The 25971-nt window shown below is 38.4% G+C and overlaps 1 protein-coding gene across 1 annotated transcript in view; it reads right to left on the reverse strand.

Moving 5' to 3' along the window:
• The window catches only part of C3H4orf50 (chromosome 3 C4orf50 homolog), an 81903-nt gene extending 55932 nt beyond the window's left edge, over window positions 1–25971 (reverse strand). Inside the window, exons 1-11 of the mRNA XM_049797209.1 lie at window positions 25703–25971; window positions 23335–23473; window positions 20586–21281; window positions 16634–16748; window positions 15760–15881; window positions 13154–15379; window positions 12302–12403; window positions 10431–10577; window positions 5170–5346; window positions 2806–2862; window positions 2234–2416 (exon numbers count right to left, since the gene is read on the reverse strand). Of these exons, the coding sequence (XP_049653166.1) occupies window positions 2234–2416; window positions 2806–2862; window positions 5170–5346; window positions 10431–10577; window positions 12302–12403; window positions 13154–15379; window positions 15760–15881; window positions 16634–16748; window positions 20586–21281; window positions 23335–23473; window positions 25703–25971 (4233 nt within the window). The remainder of the gene's footprint in view (window positions 1–2233; window positions 2417–2805; window positions 2863–5169; window positions 5347–10430; window positions 10578–12301; window positions 12404–13153; window positions 15380–15759; window positions 15882–16633; window positions 16749–20585; window positions 21282–23334; window positions 23474–25702) is intronic.

The following is a 25971-nucleotide window of genomic DNA, read 5'->3' on the forward strand; positions in this document are numbered from 1 at the left end:
AAATCCCCAACATCAATCCACCAGGCTTTCTCTAGAAGCGTTCAAATGTTAGGAATGATTTAGAAGTGAAAATCTGAGGGGAAAGAAAGGAATGAGCTTTCAAAGGAGTTTTATGTAAGTAAAAGCTGGGCATAGCCCTGGAATCTTAGTTGTGAATTGCAGTGAGAATGAGAGTTGAAATGCAAAAAAATGAATCCTCAAACATGAAAAGTCAGTTCAGTTTAACATATGTCTACAGAATTCAGTACAGGATTTTTTAAAACCAAAGGAATGTATCACATGAATATGAAACCATCTCTCTCCTTTTTGATTGTAACCATTATTTATTAAATTAGGAGTAGTGACACTTGGACATTTTCTCACTGAATTGTTTTCCATTGGAAAATTGATCCATAGAAACCTAAATTTTTCACAGGAACATACAGATCAGGAAAGGTTTCCCCTGTTACACATGGAATTACTTATCACAGTACTTATCACAGACCAGAATGGTCCGAAGATCAGTGTCAAGGTGCCCACCAAGAGCTAGTCAATTCTCTGCATGATCAAAAAAACTGGGCTTGAATCCCAGTGTGCCTGAGCCTAAGTGAGACCTTTGGCCACGACAGTGCTGGATCCTGTGGGAAGGGGTTTGTGCTCCACTTAGTATGAATAGCTAAATATCTATCGAAGCAGGGAATTGAATATGGGGCTCCTATGCTGCAAATGAACTCACTGGCCATTAGAATATAGATTCAATCTAATTCTCTCCTGTTGGAGCTGCTAAGTTTTGTGATAATTAGACATTCAGGGAGACAGTGTGAGCGTGCACAGTATTTTGGTATTTATTTTGTTGGGAAGCTTTACACTAATGCTCATTTATCACGACAATGTCTGAGCAAATGTCTGAAGGCAGTGAAGTATTACCTCCCTTCTGACAGATGAGTTACTAACTACTGTCACATAAAACATCCATTCTCAGTGTGAGCTTGAGCGAGACAGTGGTGGACCCAGACTTGACATACTCAAAAGAGCCATAGCCAGACATGGAATCCTGTCCTGTCCTGCAACCTGGAACCAATCTGCCTTTTCCGTAACATGCAGTTAAATTACTTTTTGCCACAGAAACAAGTATGACTGAGTGACAGCTTGCAACACTTAATAACACTAGAATAAGCTTCTTCAGGGTGATACAGAATACCACTCTGTGTGTAAAAATGTAAAATAATCAGAAAAATAATCCTGTGGATTTAGTATACTATATGCCCATTGTGAGCATCTTTACTTCTGTTGATGAAAAACAGATGTCAGTGCTATTAAAAAGTAAATTATTTATATGTACCCATTTTGCAGTGCATTGTGTTAGCTGAAGTACAAACCAGTATGAAACCATGTTCTGTGTCCTGCTGTGGTAGGCAGCTGCTTTCCCAATGTTTTACAAATGTGTAACACAAAATATCTCACCCTGCCCCTTTAACTAGCAAGATTCTAGTTGACTATACTGGACACAAACATTATCAAATATTGTTTAGGGGTTTTTTACCGGTTTTGCTTAAAATAATAAGAGAGAGAAAATCAAAGGGAAAAAAGGAGCTTGTTTGAAGGTTACTGAAGTACTGCAAGGGAATTCCTGTTTCTCCAGGCTGCCAGATTCAGACTCCTGTCTTTAAGAATGTCTTCAAGTAGGTGCCACTCCCAAAATACGAAGTATTCCCAGCATCCAAGCTATTAATGATAATGTTCAACAGAATCAGGTGTGAAGCAGAGTGTATCCTGCTGGAATCACTTTCATCTTGCCAGCAAAACACAAGTAACTAACCCCCTTTTGAATGCAAATGTCTACTGAGTTGACTTAAATCTTGAAATGATTCATTGCAGACCTTTTGTTTCTGATTTCTTCAGAAATCCGAGACGATGCATTGTGCAGGAAGAAAATGCAAAATTCATATTTAAAGTGAAATTGAATAATATGTGCTGCATTATCCACTAGGATACTTTGTCAAAATATCAGAGAAGTATTTTTTGCATGGAGCACTGATGTATTTTGTGATGAGCTCAAAAAGATTTAAACCCTGACCAAAACAGCAGTAAAACAGCCAACTCCACTGACTTGTCTGAAGCAATATTTATATTAAGTGCTGAAATATATTTTATAACTACACTTTGGGTCTCACTAAACACTTTAAAATAAAGAAATCACTGACAATACAATAGGAGAAATGGGAGGATCCTACAAAGAAGTACAAACACTTACCTCTTGATCACACATCGGTGTAAAAGTGACTGTGTACTCTGCCAGGACCAGGTCATTCACCAAGTTTTTCACCTCTTCATCAAATGCAGAGTTAACAATTCCTCGCCTGTGAAATTCACCATGCATCCTCATAATGAAGCTGTTCCTTTCCTGGCACTTTCGGGTAAGGCAAGCCAGCTTAGCCTATGTGGCATGAACACACATACATTGATTTCACTCCCCACTGAGACTGCAAGATTACAATTTGTGTCTGATGTAATTTCACATGTTTTGAACCAAAGCTATAGATTGCGTTCCCATGTTTCTAGGCCATTAGGTGCCTCTGCACCTTGCAACAGCAATACGTGCTAAACAGGATAAAATGGAGAGAGACATTCCCTTTCCATGTGTGAGGTCCCACTTTTGACAGGCCAAAGAGTACCCATGGCAATAATGTCAGCGAGCCCTTGCCTAAAGCCTAAAGCCCAGTAGCAAACAGCTAAGTCAGGGGCAGCGGCAGAAGGCAGGCACATGGACAGAAGCCCGTAAGCAAAAGGGTAGGTCCTGCTTCAGCTTTCAGGAAAATACAGTACCTTCAGAGGAGCTAGCAACAACTTCGCTTCAGACTTTCTCTTCTGAAGTTCTTTTTCCTGAGAGGTTGAAAAACATTCTGCATTAAGTTATTCATGACTCACTTGAAAATACTGTAGCAGTTTTTTGATATTTGTTTTAGACCTGACTTACAAGGCGTGCACTTGGCATATTTGTGTGACCCTGTATGACAAACAAGGTGAAGCAGTGTAAGGAGCTGGTTGTACGCGGATAGGCCCTGCCAGGCAAACACTGCCCTACTAGCATTAACGTTGGTCTTATGGATTACCAAAGGCTTTTGGATGTTTTTAGATGGAGCTTTATATCAGTGAGGTTATTTCATCAAAGCAGCATCACATTAAAGACTTGGTACCCTTCATTATGCACTCATGTTCCCATTTACTCTGTGAATCTTCCAAAAGACTCTTTTGGGGAAAGTTTTCCCTTTTCTTATCTACAATATGTTGTAGAATGAGAGAAACGGGAAGGGATTCTCTGGATGTGTATTCCACCGCAGGCTCTGAAAAGTGAACATCAACAACTTTCTGCTCTGACACAATCGATGCATCTCCTGTATTAGGAGGTGAGCCAGGGTGACCCAGATGATCTAGTCTGTACCTTATGATTAAAGTGTTTATTATTAATGGGAAACCTCCTTTCTGATTATGGAGAAAAAAACCCCCAATATCCTGCCAGGTAAAATCCATTTCTGTTATGAATCAGTACAGTATTATTTGGCAATAAAGTACAGATGCCTTCGCATTCATTTTGCTTGACAATTTGTATTTCTTAAAGCCCATAGTAAATACACTATATGCATCAGAAAAAGATTCCCTTTACAAGAATTCAGTTATGCTGAAAGAGGTCGTATGGTCCTCAGCTAATAAATTGTGGGCTTGGGAAGAAACAAAGTAGTTAGGACAGGAGAGACATCTTTACATTGTGCTATCACTGAGGGAACAAAGAAAAAGCTGGCAGTAGGTCCCTGCACTGGTGACATTCAATTCTTGATGAGGCATGGAGCAAAACATTTTGGTGATGCAATAGAACAATTAGGAGTTGTGCATTCATATGGATAGCACGTCTCACCCTTTATTCATCTACCATCTGATATGCACCATCCATCACTACAGACACCAGACACCACAAAACAATTTCATATTACCACCACTGTTCTGCTAAGAGGCATCCTAATCAATGCCTGAGAGAAGCCACTAACCCTCTGTACAGACTAGTTTAGAGCAAATCACAGCACATGACAAGGCTCAGACCCCCCCCCCCCCCCGACACAAAAACAAAACCAGCAAACAAACAAACAAACACCACCACCACCACCCCCAAAAAAAACCCCCAATGAACCCCAAACTGTAAAACAGGTGGATTTACTATGAAGGAAGTAGGATGAAACTTGCACCCAGTAGGGAGAAGAAAATAATCTCTTGTATTTCAGAGGAAAGACAGAGGAGAAGCATGTTCTACACATTGTAATAGGATATGAAGAATACTACTGAGAAAATGCCATTTACTAGTTGCTTCAGAGTATGATGGGCAATTCCAATTTGGCTCACATTGTAACTATCATTGCTTTTCAAAAAATAGTTTCCAAAGAAATAGGAAACAAAATGTAAGGGAAAAAAGCCCTAGCAGAAATTTGTTTCCACCTGAGTTCAGTAGTTGTAGTCACACTGACAGCAGTAGCTTTGCTGTTACACTATGAGGCAGTAGCTTTGCAAATGTTAATGTCTGTACTTGCTTTGGTTTGCCAGGTGAAATATAATGCACAAATGTAAAAACTGCTCATGTAAGTGTACTTTTGTGTACATGGGGTTTCTCACCAGAATAACTATGTCAATGAATAAAAATACAAACCACATGGCTAACTGAAAATGTGTTAATGAAACTCTTAATGTGTAACCCTAGCAGGTGGATCAAAAAAAGTTAGAAAAAACTCTATCAAAATTCTATCACTAGCTCACTGTGTTTCCTAATCTGATATAGTGCAACAAAAGAGTTGGGAATGTTAAAAATCCTGACAATTTAAGCCAAGGAGGTGGCTCTGTAAAGAATTCCAGCACCACTTTGCTTGCATTACACTATGGGGATTATAGCAGAGTCTGGCGGCAACTTTTATTATAGTCTATCATCTTTCCATAACATTGACCACCCAGGCAGTTTACACCTTTTCCTTATTTCTCTGAAGTCAGGTGTACTTTTATATGCCTGGAAACCATTTAATTATCCTCAGACTCATTCCCAGGAAACCAGACTATTTTGGTTCTCTCCTCTGAGAAGAAAGAAGTAGAATCTGAAGTAAATGTTCATATTTGTCCACCCACTTAAGCACACAGAAAACAGCTTTATTATACCTTTTCACATAGCTGAGCCTGAAGGACTTCCACTTCATTCTGCAAGTCATGCAACTGATTTTGCAATGCAGCCTGGTCCCTGAGCTGGGCTTTCAAGGTCAGCACGTGCTGCTGTAATCTCTTATTGTCTATTTTATTCTCCTCTATTTCCTGGGCATCTTTCACAGTGTACAGAGGCTAGAGAGAAAATACACATGATAATGAAAATATTCTCAATCATGGTTTAGAGCACAAAACTTCTCAATCAATATATGTACCTACCTTGCATATCAAAAAAAGATTAAGCTGATATAAAACATATGACTTCAAACCTTCATAAACATATTAGCACTAATATCTTGCACTAATCTTGAAATTGTTTATGAGCAAGAAGTTCTTGATCCCCTGTGACAGCAGGTATAGGACTGGGATTTCACAACACTCCTTCAAGGTAAGTATTGTATTATAATCATTTCATATCTGGGGAAACTGGGTCACAGTCAGATTAAGTGGCCAACCTATGGCCACTTAAGTAAGTGAGTAAGAACAGAACTCAAAAGTCCCCAGTGTCCTGCTCCAACTGCTATATAATATACCCCTTGTTCTTCTATGTATGTTTATCTCAGAGAGGAAATTCAACTCTCCCAGTTATATTTTTGTTTTGGAAGATTATTAATAAAACTAGTCAGATTTTAAGTATAAATTTAAAAAATATTTTAAAGGAAAATATTTATTACATTAAAATGTAGTAGTCATGGTACAGAACAAGTGGAAGGAAGAGCTTCTGAATTTAACTCCTCCTTCCCCCCTCTCTGATTTGGGTTTTTTTTTTTTTTTTTCAATTTCATGCACTTAGATTGAAAGGATTAGTGAGAGCTTTAGATTGATGGTCAGCATCATAAGGTCAGATGCTAGAAATGACACTGTCAGATTACACATATAGATTAAGACTGAGGAAAATCTGAGGGTGAAGAAAGACGTGAAAAACTTTTATGCTATTGTGAACTTATATTAGAAAAATATTCAGTTGATACACACAGCTGCTCGAGATTTGTGATAACATGTTACCTAAGCAAGTCTAAAATAGTAAGCATTTTAGTGATTAAGCTAAAAATCCTTGTCAGACCTATGTTATACTGTGGTAAAACCATATAACCTTCTGACAAAATATGCAGGAGGGTGGTTTGATTTTCATGGTTCTTCACAGTGATACAACCAAGACAAGAGCTAATATTCAGCCACGATGCACAACAGCACAGTTAAATTTTCCTTTGCTATCTGCCAGGCTTTCCAACTTTGACACCCTTGCTGAAGGCACAGTTTCATGGCAAACAGCAAGCTGAAGTGATAGATCACATCACTCTGCCTTCAACACATCATTGCAGCACGGATAAAAAGAGAAATATGACATTTTCATACTGTTCTTCCTAATGAAGCAAGTCCTCTATGCACAGCATTCAAGTCGTGCATGCTTTGTACCAAACTTTTTGGCTCCCTCTTGCGTTAAGAAAAAAGAACAATAGCAAATGTTGGACACATCAAGATTGATTAGACCAGGGCTGCAGTGACAGAAGTCTGAGGATGAGTCTGAGACATGGTATTTTCCTCATCTTCTTCTTTCCCACAAAAAAAAGTATGTTAAATAAAAAATGGAAACACTCCCTAACTAAAGATGCTTAATGGAAAAAGAGGTGGGGAACTAAAAAATTTGCTTGAAGGTAAAAGACAGAGAGAAGTACCCCCTTTCCTTTTGCATTTTGCTGACCTGCTAGCAGTTTTCTGCAGTTTCAAAGCACAAATGAGGCATACAAGGTTTGTTTATGATCAGTCTATCAGATGTCCCAGTTAACAGTAACCATGGATTGTGTGGTCAAGCTCCAGAAGGGTGTAGGACCCAGCAGCTGGAACTGGGAAATAGCCAAAGGATAACTAAGCCCAAAATGTAGCATTTAACACATTGCATTCCTGTAAAGCCTGGCAAGATCTCTCGTATTTGAAGTTGGTGCCTAAACATTGAAAATAAAAATAAAATCTTCCTCTTCTTGTCTGCGCAGTGCTTATCTGAAAACTCAGTGAGAAAATGAGAAGGAATATGACTTTTTTGGCTACAGGCCATGACAGGAATCGGGGGTTCACCAGGGAAGCCTGGCACTTTATTTACTGTGTGCACTTCATGCCAAATTCATGTATTCATTTTCAAAGCCGTAAATAGTACCCTGCTCCCTATATTTCTCCTAACTTCTACCACAGCACCACAGTTCAGAAGGCCACCTCAACATCCTAGAAAATTTCCCCAAATACTCTTATGCAAATGGTATTTCCTCTGCTAGCAACACCACTGAAACAAAGAGTCCTAGCAGTAAACTTGGAGTATATTATCTTTGCTCTCTTTTACTTGCAATGAAGAATATCATGACAGCCTTTTGAAGTCTCAGCGGAGAACTAGGATCCCTGGCCATACATAAGATATGTACAAAGTCCCAAAAGACATGCTCAAAACATGTCATTTCTCAAAGACCTCCCACCCTTGGGTTCTAGGTCCAGACTGCTCTTCTTTCTGCACTTCTTTCAAGTATCACAAACAGAGGTCTTCCAGAAAATTAAGTTTAGAACAGGAAAAAGCATATATTATTGAGATTTGCTGTATCAGAGTTTATTAATAACTTTGTGGGATGAAAAGCACTTTTGGACAAGGGTGGCAACTAACTGAAAATAAGAACAGGATCACCGGTCTACAAAACAGCCCTCAGGAAATAAAATTATGCTAGAAAGGTAGGTCATGATAATCATTGTGCCAAACAGTTTTTTTTTCTTTTATCTAGAAAAATTTAGGTCATATTTTAACAATTTCACAAAACCCTACTATTGACAGCTTGGTGTACATTAAAAAGTTTATTTTTAAAAGGCAATTATTGAAATAAAGTCACAACCTTTGTTAAAATATATCTAGTCTATCTTCTATCTGTACTATTTGCTTAATTGTGCCAATAAAATCAATACCCTTTGGTTCAGACATAATGGACTTGAGTCATGCAGATAATTAGTTGTGCCATCAAACAGTGTAACTAAAGGATAAACCCAGTTCTGTGATGTACATGTACTGCATCTTTGATCCTGGAATGAGACACGTATATTCAACAATTTGACATTAACCCTACAACAAATAATTAAATTGGATGAAGAAGTCAGATCCAAATCAAACAACTTCGCAGTATTGCATAAATATATACTACTGATTAATAAAGACTAACATGAAAAGTTTAGTTATTGGAGGGATTTAAAAGTGGGAGTTTTTTTGGTTGGGGTTTGTTGGGGTTTTTTCCAGAAGAAAGGCTGACCTGCACTTTTTCCAGTGTAAAAACATTCTATCAAGGTTGATGAATTTTATTCCCATGTGAGTCATAGAAATAATTAACATCTCAATTCAGTGACCAATAAAATAAGCAATAATTGCCCCAGACTGTCCCCAAACAAAACGGTTAAAGCTCCATTGCCCAAAAATGCCCCCAAAAGCTTAAGCGTTAGCTTAAACAAAACACCATGACACACTTCTGTTTATTCTCAAACAGTTTGGGAGTTTCTTATTACTTGAAATAGATTTCATTGTTTTAAAATGTTACATGCCAATACATCATAATGGTATGAAAAATCTGTGCTTCATTTTCAAGAGTCAGAATTCTATTGTCAAAACATCAGCGCATAGTGCCGTGTGGGGTGTACAAGCTAATATGAAATAACTGCATAGGACTTGCAGGTGGCCAACTACACCCTCAGCCCTGAACCCAGAATCTTTACATTTTCCAGCATTTGTTTTTATTTTCTCCCGAAGCCATATCTATCTAACCCCAGCCAGCAACTAACCACCACGCAGCTTCTCACTCACTACCCCCCCCACCTCAGTGGGATGGGGGAGAGAATCGGAAGGAAAAAGGTAAAACTCGTGGGCTGAGATAACAACAGGTTAATAGAACAGAAAAGAAGAAACTAATAATGATAATAATGATAATAATAACAATAATAAAATGGCAATAATAATAATAAAAGGATTGGAATATACAAAAGAAGTGATGCACAGTGTAGTTGCTCACCATTTGCTGACCAATGCCCAGTTAGTGCCCAAGCAGCGATCCCCCTCTGGCCAACTCCCCCCAGTTTATATACTGGGCATGACGTCACATGGTATGGAATACCCCTTTGGCCAGTCTGGGTCAGGTGCCCTGGCTGTGTCCCCTCCCAACTTCTTGTGCCCCTCCAGCCTTTTGCTGGCTGGGCATGAGAAGCTGAAAAATCCTTGACTTAGTCTAAACACTACTGAGCAACAACTGAAAACATCAGTGTGTTATCAACATTATTGTCATATGAAATCTGAAACATAACACTATACCAGCTACTAGAAAGAAAGTTAACTCTATCCCAGCTGAAACCAGGACACCTGTTCAAACTGAATTTGCAAATATCGTAGGTTGCTACAAAATTGCTGTTGCAGCTGATGAAAGGTGCATATTACTTCTTTGCAGTTTTCCTGTTAAGGAGCACAGAAATAATTTCAGAGCTAGCTGAAAAGTCTTTAAGAAAGCTGCTTCCAGGCCATTATTCAATAATTAAAAATCTTTCCATAAAACACTTAATTTTGGTGAAAAACTTAAAAACTTTATCAAGACACAGAACCACCTGAAAATTCAAAAAGGTTTCATTTACAGCAAAAACAGAATTCCTGTGATATAGATGCATTCCAATGAGACTTTCTCTCCCCCATGTGATAGAACAATTTCCCAGATTTTGGGGATACACACTTGGGCCACATGCATTAGTTACAGACTTTGACTCCCCATTAATCCACACCACCTGCTCACTGGCAGTGGAAGTTGCTCTACAAAGTGCCCGGCATCACAGCGTTGTTTTGCCTGTCCAAATCTAGTAATTGGGGCTAGAAGGCAAAAAGGCCAAATACTGGAAACACTGGAGACTCCTCCAACAGCTTTCATTAAGGCCACCTGAAAATCCATGCCTCAGAAAATGACTCTGCCTAAAGAGAGCAGGACAAGAGTCGTAAAAAATGGAGGTGCCTGTAAAGCCCACGCAGAGCCCGGAGTTTGGACTATCCTGTAGACAGACGGTCTACCTTGCATAATATCTGCTCACTTCCAAGTTTGTAGTTCCAGTGGCTCTAGGTGCTCTATACTCGCTTTAAATCTATTGCCAGTTACAACAATGGGTGTCTCTGCATTCAAAACACTCCCTCCCAAGGAATATGCTTTTCTCCATTCCATTTACATACTTACCATTAATTTGCAGTACTGCTTTCCAAGCATTTTGTCCCCAACTTCTTGTTTAAGATGGTCTAATTCTGAGAGAGCCTGTGTCAAACGAGTTTTGATTTCTTCGTATCTTGTTTCAGCAAAGCCAAGTTCTCTGTACCACTTCTGAGCCTAACAGGAAGAATAAAAAAGCAACATTACTGTGTATAATTAGTCTAGCAGTGGTATCACTTTTCAATAGCAGCTTACAACCACGGACTTGAGTCTGATCTCCACATCACAAATTTTAAACGGTTGTAAATTGATTAAAATAAATGGAATTACACAATACACTAGAATCTTCTTATAAGAAATGAGTAAGACTCTTACAGTAAGTCTTACAGAAACATATCTAACTAAACCTGTGCAGAAAAACAGATTAATTTTTAAATTGATTTCTAAATTTGAACTTACCTTGAGTATTCCAAATAAAGCTAAAAAAAGCAGTGGTGAAGGTACTCAGAATTTCAGAGATTATGTCTTTGAAAGCCCTCAGAGCAAACGGAAACTAAGATTTTATCAGTTAGGAGGAAAAAAATCTTCCTGAGAAATGTCAGAAATGAAAAATGCAAGGGAGGAAAAAAACCCCTCCATATGTTCACCTTTATATTTTTCTAGGATGCATTTTCTCCACTTACACACATTAAATGTAGTTTTGAAAAAAACCAACACCGAAACACAAACAAACCACTCAGCAGATCAGCTCGTTGCCTGACAGCAGACTCCTTCCCCCATATGATAGATCATTTCTTTTCCCTTCTGAAAGCAAAGGCTTCACATTCTTTAAAGTAAACTGAGGAAGGTGTTGTAACACACAATTTCCTTTTAACACACAAAAGTATTAGAAGGACTCCAGTTAAGCAGATTTAAAAAAAAAAAAAAAAATAATCAAATGATCTCTTCATATTCAAATTACAAGGTCAGAAGTCCTTACTTAACCATCCATCAGTCATCCAAACCCTCCCCTTCATTCCAGTTGCCTCACCTGAAATCTGGGAAGTCTTATAAAGCAGCTGTCAAAGGACAACCATTTTATACACCACCATGTCTAATCCTACTGCTCTTTTACATACTCCACACTTGTTACTACCAGTGGTTTTTCCGCAGGGAGTCTGAGCAATGCCTTTTACTGCATGAAACAGTCCCATAAATATACACTTGCCATAAAAGCAATACATTCTGCTTAGATAAGCATAGAGTGGAGATGGTTCAATAAAAAATAGGAATGTGAAAGCTAATGCATTCCGAAAGGCGCAGCACTGAAAGCTTCCTCTGTTGGTATTAAAACTGCAGATTTACTTTACACAAGCGCAGAACTACCCATCCAAACAAGCCTCCATGAAGGTGATGTTGGACTTTGTGTTTACGACATAGATGTTGAGAAAAGGGGCAGCGTGCATGCTTTGCGCCATCACTGGATGCAGTGAGACGCCCTGACACTGTCAGTTTTTAAATCACTTTGCCTCTCATTCAAAAATGACTTTGAATTCAGGTTTGCCATAATCCTCAGTGCTTCTACTGCCTTCTACTCCTCCTTACTCCTAGTGAGGGGAGGGAAGCAGCCTGCCCAGAGATGGCCACAGCAGATAGTTTGTTTTGTGTGTCTTTGTCAAGCACTCAGCTTCTGTCAAAGTGTGCTGGAGGAATGCAGCTTCTCTTGAAGATCTGGCCAACCACAAATGACTGTGGAATTCACCACTTAACTGAAAGATCAAAGGTACATTTTGGTTCTGCAGATCAGAGGCTTCCCTGTTTTGTAAAAGTGTTAAATCCTGGCAGAAAGAAGAACAGCCATGTAAGAAAAGAAGAAAGAAAACAAATTTGGTCCTCAGAATTACATCAGAGTAGGAGGTTACCTCTTTTTTTGTTTTTTCTAATTCCTTTTGCTGTATTTTTTGTTCCTCTTTTGCCTTTTCGACTTGCTCTTTCATCACACTGTAGCTTTCAGACGTGCTGCCCTGGATACACAACAGAAAGATGTAACTCCTCTCACCCATAAAAAATGGCACACAGGTTTTTACAGAACAATATCTGGTTTCCTTCTGAATCACTAAAAACACTTGCATAAAATCAAGATATTAGAGATAAATCTTTCCTGTTGATTATTCTCAACTGAAGTAATAATTCTGCTTTTACAAGAACATAGTAATCTCCACAGAAATTCGCTGTGGTGTAACTCATGATTACAGAGGAGAAACATGGGCAAGAAATACACTACAAGTAAAGATCCTTACTTTAGGCATATGTTTCATGAAAATCAAAACAGTAAAAAAAATAGACCCTATCAGAATAAAAGTTAGTAAGTGAACATGTGCATACATTTCAATAAGACACGATTGTTTCACAACCCTGAATACTTCACCATCGTAACAGAATTTTGTGGAAACTAATTTGCTCTACCAGAAGCTTTTATTCTTGCAATAAAATAAATACTTTTTTAAATGCCTGAACAATGCATTCTTATTTTTAACTTTGTAGCTTGCTCTATCACTTCAAAATTCTCTAATACAACATTCAGAAGAAAACTCTCTGGTATTTTGCCTTCTATTTCAAAGTTAACTTTAGCACCTCAGATCTCCAGCACATGGGAAATTACAGCATTTTCTATATTACAAAGTTCATATAGCTTTGTCCTCCAAGTGACATTTCTATGTCCCCCTTTCTGTAGAAGATCATGCTTGATAACATTCCTCATTCTTATTATTTACCTCTTTTCCAGGGAAACAGTTCGAGGGGTCTATAACCAGAGCTCCTTCTTCTTCAGTCTGAGTTACACTACATGCTGTTTCAACTTTCTTTGGCTTAAGACCATGTTGTTGACCTTTTTCTTTTAGTTTTACTACTATCTTTTCCTTTGTTCCCAAACTTTTATCTTTTGTCAACTCTTCATAGGTGAAACCCAAAGAAGACATTAATTCTTTTAATTTGTTATTTTCTAAAATAAACTTTGCATTTGCTTTCTGAAATTCGTCAAGCTGTTCTGAAGTTTCTTTCTTGATTCTCTCTATTTCTCTTTCCAGTGCACATTGTTCCTCCTGTAAATCAGAAATAATTTGATAACAGCTGGTTTTGCACTCTTGAAGTTCTGAAACCAAGGTCCTGTATTTGTCTTGTTCACACTTTACCTGTGCCAAACATCCCAATAAAGTTTCTTTTTCACCTTCTAAAAGAGATATTCTTTCTAAATTTCTCTCTCTCTCTTGTATTAATTCATTGTATTTCGCTACATAGTTCTCCTTGTCTTGTAATAATTTAGCTATTTCTTTGAAGCATCTGCTTCTTTCTTCTTTCAGGTCAGAAAGCAGCTGGAAATATTTCATTTTCCTTCCATCCAGGGATAAAACACTCCTGGGAAGTTTATTTGATGCAATTGTCAATGAGCCTTTTTCAGAATACCAATTTTTCTTTTCAACACATGAGAGGTTCTTAGAGAAGTTTTCAACAAAAAGTGTTCCTGGGCTCATGATGTTTTCTTCTGATAAGTTATTATAACATCCACCAGCAACTTCTTTCTCATTAAGTAAGTTTTGGAATGAAACAGCGTTAGCTTCATCTATCGCTAAAATGTATTGCAAATATGAATCCATCTCCTCTTCCAGTGCACACATCATCTGAGCATATCTCTCATTCTCCTGTTGTAACATACAGACTTTTTTTGAGTAATTCTCATTCTCTTGCATCAGTAGAAATATCTTCTGAGAACACACTGCCACCACTTTTTCCAGCGCATGTATCTTCACATTACATTCATTACCAGTTTCCAGTGGTGACAGATGACAGAAACTCTCATAAAAATTGCTACCTGGCAAGAACAGTTTGTTTAAGCACACAGCCCTCTCCTGCATAGGAGACAATATGTTTACCAGATACCTCTCTTCCTCTGACCAAAAAAATTTCTGAGAGTATGCATGTTGCATGTCTTCAGCAGCTATTTTTTGACATGAGAAATTCTTATTTGGTTCACATAGTCTCAGGGTCTGGTCTTTCCTTTCTTTCAGGCCAGCGTTGCTGGAAGGGTTTGTTTGGTGAGTTGGTTTCTGAGGTTGCTCTCCTTTCTCCTCCATTTTGATTATGTCTTCTCCATTGTATACCCTATTCACATCAGAGGTGCAGATTTCTGAGAGGTTTCCTTGTTTCTCCATTAGTTCAGGGCTCCCTTTAAAATGCTTCTTTAAGTCTTTAAAATCAACAGGTAATATTGGGACATCCTGTGGGCTACTGAGGCTGTCTTTTGCTTCCATTCCTTGCTTCCCAGGCCTGATCAATTCATGTTTAAATAAAACTTTAGAACTTTCCTCAGGAACACAGGTCACCTGTTGTGGTTGGACTTTCTCATTCTGTATTTCTTCTCCTTTAGCTCTCCCTCTACAGATTTTTTGATGATACTTTCCATCATCAACAGTTTTATCCAGACATTTGTTTTCATTTATGCTTTCTGGCAGAATTTGCTTGTTTTCCCAATGTTTTTCCATGTTGTATTTTTCCGGAGATAATGTGAAAATTTCAGTCACAGTGCAAGGCATCTTTCCATGAAGAAGTGCAGAAGCTTTGTCAGAAAATCCTCCTTCTGCAACAAGGCAGAGGGCATCAGAGCAAAGATTGATATTTGCCTCACAGAAATCAAAACCTCTCACTTTTTTCACAGTGGTGACAGCTGATATGTGGTAGCTTTCAGGTTCTAACAAGGTAAGTTGGAGCTTCTTCCTCATCACAGCTTCAACCACAGGAACAGGGAATATCTTTGCTGGTAGATTTATAGCTTGTTCCTTCAAGAGAGAAAAGTTTTCTTCATCTTTGGTTCCCTTACTTGTCCCATTGTTAGTTAACTTCTCAGAGCAAGGGGGAAGCAGTCTTGCTGCACGATAACTTGGGGTACATCTGAACAATGTGAAACTATCTTCTCGAGTCCCTGCTGTCTTTGTTCCAAGGGTAACCTGGTAACAGCAAAAAAGAAATGTTTCAAACTGAAAAATATAAGCTAAGAGATATCATTCTATGTTGCTAATCATAATTTATTTTTCACTTCTTCCATAAAATACTTGATTATAGACAGATGAGAAAAAATATTTCCATATAAAGGGTTTTCAAATTATTTAAAGATTTGCATTGACAGAAATGATACAAATAAGGTATAAATAAGTCAATCATTTTCTTAATGCACACCTATATTCATTTTGAATAACATCTTTAGTAGCTATGAATTAAAGCTACTTTTATATTCATCTTTAAATACACCAACTCTTCATTTTATCTCAAAATTCACAGACCCACTGTGCACAAAGACAGCAAGTATAGTGGTAACCTTTCTTCTCACCTGCTCAATCTCAGCTAGACCAGCAACTTTTTCAAAAGCACTGGAATTGTGTTCCAAAACTGGTAGAAGTTCTGCTTGCTCCTCCATCTGCTTTAGCCCGTCACAGCTACATCCCAGTGTTTCTGTTATGGTAAAGCACTGTACAAGTGTAATGCCGCTCCCAGACAGTTACATGAAAAACAACCCCCAAAACATCTGACCAGGTGTTTTTAACAGAAAAGTATTTTAGTGAGAGTATGCTCAAAACTACCTTCTCTACCAGAAAAATAGATCACCAATGAAGCAGAGACATTAAATGAAAACAAACTCCACCAGAAAAAGATTAAGCTCTAAAATAAGGTATATTTGGGGTTCCCCCCTAGTTCTCAAAGCATTTAAAAATGGAAAATATATCTCATTACAGTGGGTAGATTAAAACTTATGGGTTAAACTTGCAGGTTAAAATTACTCAGTGCAGATCTGCATTTGCATAACACTGAAATTTGCTACAAAATTTCCATTAATTTATGTTGGAAGAATTTACCTGATACAAATTGCCAAGATCAGAGCTTTCACATTATTTGGTCTGAAAAATGAATCTGACTGCTGCACAGCATTCCCAAACACGATACTTCAGCCAGGACATGGGAAGTATCTCCTAATTCCTCATCTCTGTAGCTTCTTGAAAGTTCTAGGATTTCTTCAGAAAGCTCATATCTAAACGCTAGTATCATACTGGCAAATAGTTGTTGTTTCACCTTCCCAAAATACGTTTTCCAGCTTAGGAGGTTTTTAGAAGGTCTTATACCTTCTAAGTCATGCACACCACATGAATAAATCATCTTCACTTTTATTGCACAGAAATGAAAGCAAAATTTCTCATTTATTTTCATACCAGACTCTTTAGCATGTAGCAGCACAACTGGAGTTTCAGTAGCTCTGTTTCTGAGTGAATCCAAGACTGCTCCCCATTTCAGATTTTGAACGTCTTCCTGGGTTAGATCTCCATTCTTAATGGGAAAAGGAGGAGGAAAAGAAAAAAAACCGGATTATAAATATACAGTGTTTGTGATATGAAAAACAGGCACATAAATTTCCTTTGCTATTTTACATTCAAAAGACCAATTATTTCATTATAATTGCTATTATTTCATACAATTTTCTCATGCCAACATTTTCCAGTAAATGTCATGGGTTTAAATTTTCCCCTAATGTTTCCTTCATACTTTACAATGAGTTAAGGAAGAAACGCTGTCAGAACAGAGACTAAATTGTATGCTCATGAACAAAGAGAAAAGAAAGTCTAATCAAGTAGGGAATGAGACTAATAGTTCATTGCCCAGCTACAAAGACAACTGTTCCTAGGTTGGAAGAACTCAAAGTAGCATAATTGTTCCAAACACAATTTTCTTTTCTATTGATAATTTAATTGTAAATTTCATATTCTGTTCTTGACATTTATCTTGACTCCCTGATTGAATTTGGAAATTGTGACAATTTCTGGTACAAAGCAGATACCCTCATTGCTTAATACAGAGCAAGTCACATTTCACATGCACTGTTCTTATTTTTAGTGAACAGAAGACTCAGGTTTGATTTTCTCAACAAAACACATATTGGAGGTGGTAGCCAACACAGCTACAGTGCAGAAAACAAGCCAACACAGTCACTTTTGTCTTCCTGCACTGCAGTGCATCAAATGCCAGCAGAAAACGAACTTGGTCCCTTTGGGCTGAGCTGCAGCTTTAAAATTACATACAGATGGGAAAGGCAATGACTTCAAAGTCTTCAGTCTATAGTGAGTCAGAAAAAGCCACTTTGATTTTCTACAGGATCACCAGTGAGAATAATATTGATTTCAACCCAAGTCAGCTGCCACATTATAGTGCTCTATTATGAGATCTTGACTGGGAGTCATGACTTAAGTGGAAACCACAACACTTCCAAGATTTCTTCCTTCATTTTCTCAGTAATATTGAAGCTAGTGTTAATTCCTTGAAACATGCTCATTCCTTTCCTGCAAGTTCGCCTTTATTTCTTCCCAGATACCATTTCTTTATTGATTTGTGGGTTCTGTCAAAGAAAGTTACACAAAATGATGTAAAAGATACAATGCTTGGATGCCAGGAGCAACATACTGTGAAATCAAGACCTCAGCTGTCACCTGAAAGCGGTAGAAAGGTGCATCGCTTGGTGTTTCATACTTTTCCATCACCAACACCTTCAACAGACCCCTAACAATCACATCTAGAAACTGTCTGATAAATCAAGACACAGCCACATGGAACCACCTGCTTTTCGTGCATTTTTCTTTCAGGCATAGGTTGCAATTGGAATATTGCAGACAGGATCCTGATACCAAGTTTGGAAATTCAAATTTCCGACAAGAATTATGTGACTACACCCCTCTGTGAGATGCAGTTCACCTCTACAATACCAAAACAAAACAGCTGATTAGATCCAATATTATTGCATGAAGATGCAATAACGACTAAGGCTAGTTTTCAAGAATAACTGATGTGCTTAGCATTTAAATGACATGATATTTACTGACGAATCTCATATCATGTGTATTTCATAGGAGTCTGATAAGCCTGTCTTCAGAAACTACTTTTTTCCTGGCTGTGAAATAGGCAAATGATCCCATTTGCCCTTTCACTGAAAAATTATATACAAGCAGCTTTCCAGAAAAGTAACAGCCTGAAAACCTTTCTTGTGCTGCACACAATTTCTCACTTTTATTTCTGTTGATGGAGTATAATGAGCTCAGGTAGGATTTTTCTTGTAACTAGTTTGGCTTGAGTACTACAAGATCAAGGTAATGAGATTAGGAAATTGTAATTTAACAGGTGCTAGTAAAACACAAGATAAGGGGGAAAAGCCGTCTTCAGTTTTACAGTACAACACCAGATGTCTCCCTCCTCCTTTTATCATAGATCTTGAATTATTTTACCTGCTATCTCAAGCCATTTTCTACTAGAAAAATCCAAGTGAATTAGTAGCAGTACCAAAAGAGGAGGAAAAGAAAACCAGAAATGCAGAAGGCACAAGATTTGATGCTGGTGATGCTATACACAGCATTTAAGGAACACAACCTACTGTGCAACAGACCAAAGTAAACCAGCTTAATGCAAATTATGGTGTGTTCATTTATACCAAAGACTGGGTAACTGACACTCAGTACCCTCCTACAACAACACAGCTGTAAATTAATACTTAGAAAAGAAATGGTTAGAAAACTTTGTGTAGAGGAAAAAATAACCTTTTATTAGGGTACAGCATAGAATGAAAGAGATTTAGCCCTGTTTCTTGAAGACTTTTTGGATTAGTCTCCGGCAATTAGTTGATATATCTTGCTTTCACACCTTCGAATAACTCAACATTTACTTTCTCCTTTTCTCAATTTTCTCAAACCAATAGTAATTCTCCAGTATTTCTTCCTTGGCTCTGAAAGCCCTCACTCCTCCTCATTTTAGCTGTGTGGTCTCCTCATAGTGCACTTGGTTGTTGTACCTCTTTACAAGACAGTGCAAGTCCCCCTAGAAATTTCTTAAAATATTTTCAAACCTTATTCTTCATTCCCAAGAAAAAGTGAACTCACTAGTTAAAGTACCGTAGCAGTGGCTCAGGTTAAGTATAAAAATAAGCAACAGCAGTCAGTCTTTCTGCCACCTCAGGGCAGCTATGGGGACACATGCTGTGAGGCACAGCTTCTGAGCTCTCCGCAGAAGTCACTCATGTGTGATGGTTACTGCAGGATGATCTTACCACTCTTTCTCTCTCACACAAAGACAACATCCTTGGAGTTCACTTCTTTGGGAGTGTAGAGTCACTAATGGTACAAAATAACCATGTCTGCAAAGGTGCATTCAACTACCAGGTTAAAAACTTTGTCTTTATTTCTTCTAGCTTTTACGGACAAAAGATCCTCTCTACCTTCTCCCAGTTCTGATTGCCCTCCTATACTACAGGGGTTTTGTTCATGCCCATTACCTCTTGGTTAACTGCAGTTAAAACCAGGAGAGTTCTTGGGATATCAGGTCACCATTTCAATGGAGTGGCCGAGTGTGAGGCTTAGCTGATTTCACTGTATTTAACAAATCCTCTACCCTCCACCTTAGTGCATAAAGAACAAAACTTTGTTTGAGTCCCCTCTGTGAAAAGAATTGTTCTTTGTCAGCAAAATGAATTGGCAGAAGCTGAATGCCATATTACAGCATATGCAGAGCTTTCCCATGCAATGCTGGAGTGAAGTGCTTGAAGCAAACAAGTCCTATTCAGTGTATTCAGGGCGTATCACAACGCTACAGAGCTGCAAACCATTGAATATCTCAACTCACTCCCAGTCATGAATACTATATCCATCTGCCCTTGTTTACCATTATCCAGAAAATCCATAGACAAGATTTATTGTCAGCTGTGCTTTTTTCTTCAGCATTTGGGCATGAATAACACGTGAAAACTCACCCAACCATATGTGTATTCCTCCACTGAATGGTGTCCACAAGACAGAGGTCTCCGAAGGTCTTCTAGGCTCTAGTTCTAGTGCCAACTGAGTGAGACCTTTTGCCTTGGGCACGTCACTTAAAAACTTAAGGAAAGAAGATTTGTGAAGTGCCCTCAATGTGCACCTAATAAAAGCACTGATGCAATGAAGCTCCAACTACTGATGCCAGTGAGTGTGAATTAGACACTGTGAAGTACTAACGCATCAACAGAAATAAAGGAAAGAAATGCAGGAAAGAAAAAGCCTCACACTTGCATCTTGATTGCACACCTAATGACAAGTGTAATCCAGGGTGATAGAAAGATAAAAGCTAATTATATTTTGCCTTATTTTTACTTACCAGGTCAACACTGTCATCTCCATTCTCCAATCCTGTAAGTTGTGAGTCCTTCTCTTTCTTATTTTTCAGTGTCACCCTACCTTGATCTTTTAAAGCCCTATTTTCATCCAAAAGCTCTTCCATTTTTTCCTGTAGTTTGATTTCAGATAATTTCAGACTATAAACTTGATGGCAAGATTCTTCCAATTTTCTTCTGAGAAAGTCTTCAGTGTCCTGAGAGCACTGGAGTTCAGTCAGCAGGTCTGCCTGTTCTCTTCTGTTGTCCTCCTCTTTTTCTCTTAAGAACTTCAGATTTTGCTGAAAGGCCTTGAGGTGGCTTTTCATGTCACACTCCACATTTTCAATGCAAGTTTTCAATTCCATTACTTCCACATCAGAGTGTTTATAGCCTTGAGTCCCAATGGATGCTGATTCCAGCTTCTGCTGGAAATACTGCACCATTCCCTCTTCTAACTTGGATGTCAAAAGAGCAATATGGGCACTAAGATCAAGGACTTGCTTTTCCAGCCGAGATACCTCAATCCGAAGGTAACATTCCCTTTCTCTCAGCACTGCTGTTTGTTGTCTCTGCCTTTGTTTGTAGTGCTCAAAATACCCTGACTGGCTTTTTATTTCATCTTCTTTTGTCTTTAGCTGCTCCTGAAGCCAATGCAATTTTTCCTTTTGCTTCTTCTCTGACTTTTCTTGGGTTTCAACCTGTAATTTCAGTGAGTTGTATGGTTAACATCTTAATACCAAATCTCTTCTTCCCTTATCATTTTTCTTAATTTTGCAATAATTTTGCCCTTGTTTTCTGAAAACTCAGGAATGACATAAGTATAAATTTTTTAAAGCCAGTAAAAACCTGCATTTAGAGCAAAACTGACCTACTGTTTTGTCATTTCAGCCATCACTGAAACATCTCAGTAGGAAACAAACAAACAAAACACAAACTCACCCACATCATCTACTACTATATAAAATACAGGAAGTTTTAAAACACTTTCTTTTGCACGTTCTACAGTACATATTAAATCAAAAGAAATCTTTGAACTGGAATTCATACAGCTGGCGCTGAACTACACAGTAACAGATCCTTAACACTGACAGTAGTGTAGCACTGAGATGTTACAGGCAGAGAAGCTGTGGTTCTACTATAGAAAACAGAACATGCACTTTCCAGGGACCAAGGTTTTGCCCTTTGCCTTCAGCATACCCATCATCTGTCAGCTCCTTGCAAGAACCCCCTGAAAAAGGAGAAAGGAACAGATGCCTTTTGAATCAGTTTGAGAAAGACTTTGGTATTTTCATTTGCACCAAAGTGTGTTTGAACACAGAGACACACAGAGGTGAAAGATGTCATTGAAAGCCAAAGGAGACTTTCATGCTGCCCATGCTGCCCTTGTTTTGAGCAGAGTAAGAGCCACCAGTATCACAGGGCCATTGTGGCAACTTTGAAGCAAGACTGAAGGCAGTGAGACATTACTGTATTTCTTCGAGGACTTCTTTAGGTTAGTCTTTTTGTTCTTCGGTACTTTCCCGTCTGAGGGGTTCACTGACAAGGACAGTACAGGAGGAACACTAGGCTGAAATGTTATGCAAAGTCAGGTGGGTGTGGGATAATACTTTGTTTGGTTAACTGTTGATGGGAATATATGTCTGTCTAAGCTTTCTGAGTCTTGAAAAATATATGTCACTTTTAATTAAAAAAGCGAAGACTATTGTTCATTCTTATGAGTCTTGCCGCATGGTACTAGTGTCCTGTCAGAGTATTCAACTTTGACCTAAAATGCTGAGAAAATGAAAGTGTGTCTTATGATAAATAGAATCAAAAGGCATTGTTTCACTGTAGACTGTCCCTGAAAAACTTTCCTTCTTTCTCCACTGCCATGGATCCATCCAATGAGCTGTGCAAACTAGGTAAAAATGCCTGTTGTATATGTGATCAGCCGACAGCTGACCTTCCTGATACAAAACATTTCTGTGAAGAAGTGCTAGCACTCGGGAGAACTGAAGGCTCTCCATGCAGAGCTGACAATTTCAGAACAGGCACGGGGGAGAGGGAGTTGCGAGGGCATATGCAATCAGCAGAGGGATGTTCTTGGCTATGAGGGAGCAGGTCAGCTTGCTCCAGCAAAGGGCACTCTGCGGAGGAGGCTCTCACCGGCGGGGGTTTGCAGAGTGGTGGCCCACATGACAATGCATGACAGGAAAGAAGGTAAGACCCAAACCAGTCTGGGAAAGCTGGAAGAGGACACAAAGCTAAGCAGGAAGCTTAGAGTGGATGCAACAGCAGGTGGGGCCCAGCTTGAAAATGCATGAGCAAATTCAAGACTCATCTGACGGGCTGAGCAGCTGCATTTTATACAGAAAACAGGCCGTGTTAGCCCTGTTGTGCTGTTTTATCACATGGGGTAGGGAATAAAAAAAAAAGCTTCATTATGGGGCTGCAAAGATAAAGTCTGACTTAGGGAGAAGGAGTACACTGAGTGGGTTCTGGGGAGAAAGAGGGAAGTGGGAGCATATATCAGAGATCAAGGGCCTGAGTGAGAGGAATAATGGTGATACTGTCAAAAGTATTAGAGAAATAGAAAGTGGGGCAAAAAAGACCAAAAAGTTCTTCTGATTCCTCTGGTTGCAGGAAAAGAGAAAGGCTGAGATGATTTACTGCTTAAAACCAGAGAGGTCACTGGATATGAGATGATTGACTTATAAATTATTACCACAAAGAGAAGCTAAACTAGGTCATTTGAAACAATATCCTCCTCACCAAGTTGATCAGGTCCTCCTGAATGTCTCGCAGTTTCCCTTTAACACGCACATTTGCATTTTCAACCCGGTGCAACTTCAAGTTTAGTTGATCAATCGTCACAAGAAGTGTTTTGTGTGACAGCTCCAGCTCTTTCATCCTGTGATAGTGAGAATGAAGATCTTTGCCAAGTAAATACCACACAGTACAGTTCTAGATGGATAAGCAGTCATCAGCAATCCATTAATTTATCTTTATTTTTCCGTTTTTCTCCCAACAATAAAATAGTAACAAATTGTTGATCACTAATAATAAACACTTAATTCTTAACAAGTCTACTGGGGTTTGCACATTACACTGGAGACTCTCAAAAATGTAAAAGACAACGTCTATGTTCATTCTCTCTCTGCTGGCTTAATATGAAAACCATAAGCAAACACATTTACAAGATTCATGTTCACTGAAGCTTGGCATGCTATATGACGTAACATCTTACCATAAACACAACCACAACACGTTGGTCTCTATGTATCTGATCATAGGATTTTGCTACGTTCACAGTTAGCAAATTCAAATTTTATGATGACAGTAAACGCTTCCCATCAAAATTACGATTACAGGTAACCCACAAGTAACTGTGTGTTTTACTGACTAAAGGGAAAACATCTTAATTGTAACATACCTCACAGTGGGTACTGAAACCTATAGTGCATAACTGTATTGACTTTGTCCACAAAGCTGGATTTTGATAAAATATAGGTTCACTTCGCCTGTTGCTATTAAAATGGTAGTGTAACATGATATGGTGTGATGTGATGGGATTCCTCTACACAGGAGGAATACCTAAGATAATTTTATGAGAGCAAGCTTCATGTTTTCCTTAAGGTTTTCTGTCCGTTTTCAGCCTACACATCAAAATTTTCTCAATGCTTTAAACAGTTGTTAATTCTAAAAGAACTTTTTCTTGTTCCTGAGAATTTTCTTCCAGCCTCTTATCTCCTGTGGCAGGTACTAGAGCCTCCTCTTCTCATCTCAGAGATGCACACATTACCCCCTATGCCCCTCAGGACTGTGCTGTACCATATCTTCTTCCTTGAATTTCTTCATTCAACCTTCAACAGTCTTCCACTCGGCTCCCCTGCTCATTTCTCTCTTCTACCTTTGTTTTACTGCCCCTACCTGCCAAGTTTCCAGCTGCCTCCGTCCCAGCATAACAACACTACCTTTATTCAAAAATCTCACATAAAAACATATTTCTGAAGCAACAGGATTCAGATAGAAAACGCATCATTAAATAAGTACCTATTCATGTATCAAAGTAAACCTGATAAGGTCCTCCCCACCACAGGCACTGCATAATCTAACACTGGTATCAAAGGAAACGGGGCCACATCAGCCCAAAACTCTGCCCTGGCTAGTTTCAACTACTGACTCTGCTTCTCTTTTTTTTTCCAACAGTTCTGCCTTCTACATCATTCCTTGTCTCATCTGTCTGTGCTTCAGCCACAAGAACTTCAGGCACAGGTTTTCTTTTCTTTCTACTGGCCACCCAAGATCCCTGAAAATGGGCTTCCTATACCCTGGGCAAGTTTCAGCTCGTCATTTGCTCTCCTTGAACTGTTCTCTCATACTTTCTTTGTTTTGGTATTAAAGAAGTTTCTTCCCATCTTCCCCTCCCCTAAATCTTTGTTAAAATAGGCCTATTCCTATGAAAGCTTCCATTTCAAAAAAGATTCATTATTATTTTGACAAAAGGCCATTATTAAAACACTTCTGGCCAAATCCCTTGATGAATCAAAGCAATTAAGAAATCATACAAGTAATTATTTTGAATGCAACTTATATTTTCTATCCTTTAAACTATTTGGCTTTGTTTAGAACAGTGCAGTTGCTGACTATTAAAACCTTGATCTTATTATTCTAGTCAACTACATAATTAATGCTTAATGGCACAGTTAGCTACTGTAATGATTAGCATCAACATACTAAACTAGATGAAGCTTTCTGAAACAACGGAATTTTTTGCAACACAAAATTCCAAATTAATTCTTAAAAGGAAAGGGATATATTTTACAAACAGAATTTACACTTTAGAAGTATTTAAGAATTAGACATCCTGAGAAAGCTGTCTGGTTATTTGCAACAAGATCTTAGATCATGCTGTAAATCCGATTAAAACAATAAAAACAAAAGATTGAATACTGCATTTCTATTCTGACAGCTACACAAAACACATACATGCATCTTATCAGGCACCCTAAAAACACATAAAGTCTTTCTTTTTGCTAGTTTTGCATGTATCATTTGACAGCCAGTATATGGGGCACAAAGGGAAGAGTACATTTGTCATATCACATTAATTTTGAGTGCAAAACCCCCTTTTATTTACCTATTTCTTAGGACAGAATCTGACTCCACGTAGTCCTCTAGAACACCTTTCAGTTTTTGCTCTGACTTTTCCAGCTGTTTTACTCTGAGGTTCAAATTCTCTTCTCCAGCACTGTTTACTTTTTCATCAGGTATGCTTGCATCTTCTAATTCCTGGAAAATCCATGAAGTATCAATTTTAACATTGAAATTCTGGATATCAAATCCTTCATTACTGGGCATTTTAATACAGTAATAAATTTCTTGTTCTCTTCCAGATGAAGGATCCAT

Source organism: Accipiter gentilis, chromosome 3, assembly GCF_929443795.1.
Source record: "Accipiter gentilis chromosome 3, bAccGen1.1, whole genome shotgun sequence".
Taxonomy (NCBI): Eukaryota; Metazoa; Chordata; class Aves; order Accipitriformes; family Accipitridae; genus Astur; species Astur gentilis.